At 52.0% G+C, this 4,949-nt stretch overlaps 1 protein-coding gene across 2 annotated transcripts in view; it reads right to left on the bottom strand.

The window, feature by feature from the left end:
* The window catches only part of OPA3 (optic atrophy 3 (autosomal recessive, with chorea and spastic paraplegia)), a 54,306-nt gene extending 50,616 nt beyond the window's left edge, over positions 1-3,690 (bottom strand). Inside the window, exon 1 of one of the 2 annotated variants that reach the window (XM_011962987.1) lies at positions 3,455-3,690. In XM_011962987.1, the coding sequence (XP_011818377.1) occupies positions 3,455-3,596 (142 nt within the window). In that variant the 5' untranslated portion in view covers positions 3,597-3,690. The remainder of the gene's footprint in view (positions 1-3,454) is intronic. The other variant, XM_011962988.1, reaches the window with a different exon arrangement.
* Positions 3,691-4,949: the final 1,259 nt, after the last annotated feature.

Genomic DNA, 4,949 nt, shown 5'->3' with positions numbered 1-4,949 from the left:
CAGGATGGTCTCGATCTCCTGACCTCGTGATCCGCCCGTCTCGGCCTCCCAAAGTGCTGGGATTATAGGCTTCAGCCACCACGCCCGGCCTAGAGACGGGGTTTCACCATGTTCGCCAGGATGGTCTCGATCTCCTGACCTCGTGATCCACCCGTCTTGGCCTCCCAAAGTGCTGGGATTACAGGCTTGAGCCACCGCACTCGGCCTCCAGAAACCATTTTCTAAACCACAATGCTAAGAATGTCACAGTGTTTGGAAGACAGACAGAGAGAGACAGGAAACAAACTGGGTCTAGGAATTCAGTGTCCAAAGTCCTGCCTCTGGCACAAATCTCTGCGTATGACCTGAGCAATTAACTTCTGCCCTCAAGGCCTCCATTTTCCCTTCTATAAACCAGAGGAAGTCATTTCTCTTTCTGGACATGGGGACAAAACAGTTGTGGGGGTCAAATGAGATAGCTAACAGGAAAGCACTGTGGTAACCGTGAAATCTAATACTTTTCCATTCTAAGAGCTGCAGACCCAACAATGACCCCACCAAACACCGAAGAACCAAGAATTCTGGGCCCTGGAAAGCAAACTTTAAGCATCCAAACTTACAGACAGGAAAAAAGGTGCACTCCCTTAACTATGTGGGCCTTGTATGTGCTCCTCTCTCTGCCCCAGTGCCTTCCTTGCTCCTTGTCCTGGTGGTGTCTTCACCCTTCAGGTCCCAGTTCAGATGTCTCCTCTGCCAGGAAGCCCTCCCTGAACCCCATGCCACATCAGGTGCCCAGTGGGCTCCCCCATCTCAGCTCTGCCCCCGCTGGACTAGGAATTCCTTGAGGGCACAGATTGGTGCTGGCTTGGCCCCTGCTGTTTCGCCAGCATTGCCAGCACAAGACCTGGCACAGGGCAGAAGCTCACAAAATACTAGCTAAAGGAATGGATGGAGGGATGAATGGTATGTAACCGCCCAAAGGGTTCACCTTGCCCGCTGCCTAGACAGAGCTGATTCATCAAGGCAGGAGAACTGCAAGACAAAGAGTAATTCACGAAGAGTTGGCCGTGCGGGAGGGTTTTTTGTTTGTTTGAGACAGAGTCTCGCTCTGCTGCCCAGACTGGAGTGCAGTGGCACAATTTCGGCTCACTGCAACCTCTGCCTCCCAGGTTCAGCAATTCTCCTGCCTCAGCCTCCTGAGTAGATGAGATTACAGATGTGCGCCACCACACCAGCTAATTTTTGTATTTTTAGTAGAGATGAGGTTTCACCAGTTGGTCAGGCTGGTCTCGAACTCCTGACCTTGCGATCCGCCCACCTTAGCCTCCCAAAGTGCTGGAATTACAGGTGTGAGCCACCGCACCCAGTCAGGGGTTTTACTATTACTCAAATCAGTCTTCCTGAGCATTCAGGGAGTATATATATATATATATATTTTCTTTAGATGGAGCTTCACTCTTTCGCCTGGGCTGGAATGAAGCGACGTGATCTTGGCTAACTGCAACCTCCATCCCTGGGTTCAAGTGATTCTCATGCCCCAGCCTCCCGAGTAGCTGGGATTATGGGCACCTGCCACCATGCCCGCCTAACTTTTGTATTTTTAGTAGAGATGGGGTTTCGCCATGTTGGCCAGGCTGGTCGCAAACTCCTGACCTCAGGTGATCCACCTGCGTCAGCCTCCCAACGTGCTAGGATTACAGACCTGAGCCCATGGGCCCAGCTGCAGCAGAGTTTCTAAGGATAACTTGGTGGGTGGGGGAAGCCAGTGAGCCAGGAGTGCTGATTGGTCAGATATAAAATCATAGGGAGTCCCAGCAGTCTTCCAGCACTCAGTCAGTCCATGTGTGGGGGCCACAAGATCAGATGGGCCATTTTATTGATCTGGGTAAGGCCAGCTGATCCATCAAGTGCAGGGTCTGCAGAATATCTCAAGCACTGATCTTAGGAGCAGTTTAGGGAGGGTCAGAATCTTGTAGCCTCCAACTGCATGACTCCTAAACCATAATTTCTAATCTTGTGGCTAACGTTAGTCCTACAAAGGCAATCTAGTCCCCAGACAAGAAGGAGGTTTGCTTTGGGAAAGGGCTGTTACCATGTTTGTTTAAACTAGAAACTAAATCTCTCCCAAAGTCAGTTCAGCCTTCGCCCAGGAATGAACAAGGATAGCTTGGAGGTTAGAAGCAAGACGGAGTCTGTTAAGTTAAATCTCTTTCACTGTGTCAGTCATAATTCTGCAAAGGCGGTTTCAGTGGTTCTCCGACCCAGCCAATTATGCTAGATTCCCTTATGTTATGTCCCACGTAGCACACAGATCACCTTTTTAAAGTAGTTTATATCTTGGGTGTTTACTATGCCCTTTATTTCTATTTATTTATTATTTTTTGAGACAGTCTTGCTGTGTCGCCCAGGCTGGAACGCAATGGCACAATCTAGGCTCACTGCAGCCTCCACCTACCGGGTTCAAGCGATTCTCCTGCTTCAGCCTCCCAAGTAGCTGGAACTACAGGCGTGCGCTACCACACCCAGCTAATTTTAGTATATTTTGTACATACACGATTTCACTATGTTGGCCAGGCTGGTCTCGAACTCCTGGTCTCACGTGATCCGCCCGCCTCGGCCTCCCAAAGTGCTGGCATTACAGGTGTGAGCCACCGCGCCGGACCTTACTATGCCCTTTAGATCTGAGCTCGGGCGGCCCCCTCTAGGCAGCCCTGCTGGCCTCAGGTCCTTGGGTCAGGAGCTCCTCTGAGCTCCGGGGCTCCCACTTCCCCGACCACTCTGGGTTGACAGTGATGGATCAGGAGTGTATCTCCCAGTGCTAAGCAAAAAAGGCCTCATAGTCTGTCTACCGAATGAAAGGACGGCGTATGAGCGCATTAATGAGTACACAGACGAATGTCCTCTCTGGTTCCAAGTCCTTTTCCAGATTCCCAGGCCATGCCTCCAGACTTCACCCCCGAACCATGCCCCTAATCCAGACTTATTGCCTACAGTAAAAACTGAGGCACGTCGACGTCCTAAACGGAGGATATACAAGCACTTCCCAGATCAGGGGAAACTGAGGCACAGGGTGCAACTTTTGAAACGAAGTTGCCCAAGGACGGCCGGGCAAAGGACCCCGTCCGGTTTCTCCTCAGCCCCTCCCCTAGTTCCTCTATCCTGGAAAGCTCCGTCCAAATTTCTCCCATCCCTCACACTATTGGTTTAACAGGACATCAGTCTCCAAGCGCTCTCTTCCTCTATTGGCTGGTATTTCCTACTCACGCGGCAGCGCCCTGACCCGCCCCTTACGCCACGCCCCGCCCTCACTATTGGGCCACTCTCACGCCCCTCTATGAGGAACCCTCCCTATTGGCCACTGGACTTTGCCGGTTCGGGCTGTGATTGGTCGCAAACAGAAGTCCATCCCCTGAGCAACCACCTGAGAGGGGTTGGAGAAAGGAAAAAGGTTGGAGGGAATTCGGGTCAGACTCACGTTGAGCCGGCGGGAGGCAGATGTAGGTCTTGAAGAACTCGCTTCGGCGGGCGGCCTCCTTAATGCGGTTGGCAAGCGGCTTGCTGACCTGCCGGATGCCCAAGTATAGCAGCTTCGCCATAGGGAACGCGCCCACCACCATCTTGGCGGTCTCACAGGGCACGCGCAACCCTGCTGACTGGGCGGGGCGCCTCAACCTCTTCACTCCTCCCCCGCCCTCTCGTGGCCATGCGTGCGTCAGTACGTATGTACGTACGCTCGGGGGAAACTGCAGAGGCGCACCCTGACGTCACCCCGTCGACGCTGACGTACCGACGTCCTTTCGCTGAATATGCAAATATACACGGAAATGAGGCGGGTCGGGGGGCGGTGCCGTTAACGGATGCTGGAAGGCGCGTGGATTCCCACGCCCGCCTTGGCCGACGTCACTATTCTCCTTCGTGATGTCATGTAACGAGTTGGCGTCCCCACCCAAAGGAGGCTCTTAATTAGTCCTATGAGCCCCAAATACACCCTCCTCTGCAAGCTAGGGCTCTCATTGGGTTTAAGAGGAAGCCACGTGGCCATACAGACCTCGGTTGGGATCCCAGCTCTGTCATTTCCTGGCTGTGTAATATCAGATGAGTAGCATAACCTCTCTGGACTTCAGTATTACCGTCTACCAAATGGGAATCCTAATAGCACTTGCCTCTTTGGGTTGTTGTGAGGCTTCTGCGCTAATCTTGAGTGTAAAACAGTAGACCATGGGAAGTGGTTAGAATGGTGCCAGTCATATAGTTAAGCACTCAGTAAATAGCACTTCTTACTATACAGGTAATGATTGCATTATTATTGCTAACTCCAGCCTGAGGGTGCATTTCGCCCCCAGAAGCAGCGAATACAACCCTTTCCCAAGTAACTGACAAAGAAACTGAGGCCCACAGCAGGGCAGGGGGTGGCAGAAGATTCCTGCAGAGGTTGATAGCCTAGCATCTTGGCTAATAAAACCATACCCGTTCTCAAGCAACCCAACTTCCTTCATTAGGAGGTAGGGTCCCCAGGGAGCTAGTTCAGAAATAAGTTTAAGGACATGTCCCAGACTGTCCTTTCTTACCCAGCAGGGAGTAAAATCATATAAACAATGTCAGGAAGGGGTTGAGAGAAATTCCTGGATGATGGAGTGCTGGTGGGTAATTGACAGATTCTGGGAGGCAGAGGGACAGAAGAAAAACAGGAACAGAGGACTGGCCGCCATGGCTCAAGCCTGTAATCTCTGCATTTTGGGAGGCTGAGGAGGGTAGATCACCTGAGGTCAGGAGTTTGAGACCACCCTGGCCAACATGGTGAAATCCCATCTCTACCAAAAAAAAAAAAAATTAGCCGGGCATGGTGGCAGGCACCTGTAATCCCAGGTACTCCGGAGGCTGAGGCAGGAGAATTGCTTGAACCTGGGAGGCGGAGGTTGCAGTGAGCCAAGATCATGCCACTGCACTCCTTGTTGCTGACAGAGTGAGAC

The sequence above is a fragment of the Colobus angolensis genome, unplaced genomic scaffold, assembly GCF_000951035.1.
Source record: "Colobus angolensis palliatus isolate OR3802 unplaced genomic scaffold, Cang.pa_1.0 Scaffold60, whole genome shotgun sequence".
NCBI classification, from domain to species: Eukaryota; Metazoa; Chordata; class Mammalia; order Primates; family Cercopithecidae; genus Colobus; species Colobus angolensis.
The sequence above is the reverse complement of the archived record's forward strand: the minus strand, read 5'-3'. Positions and strand labels throughout refer to the sequence as shown.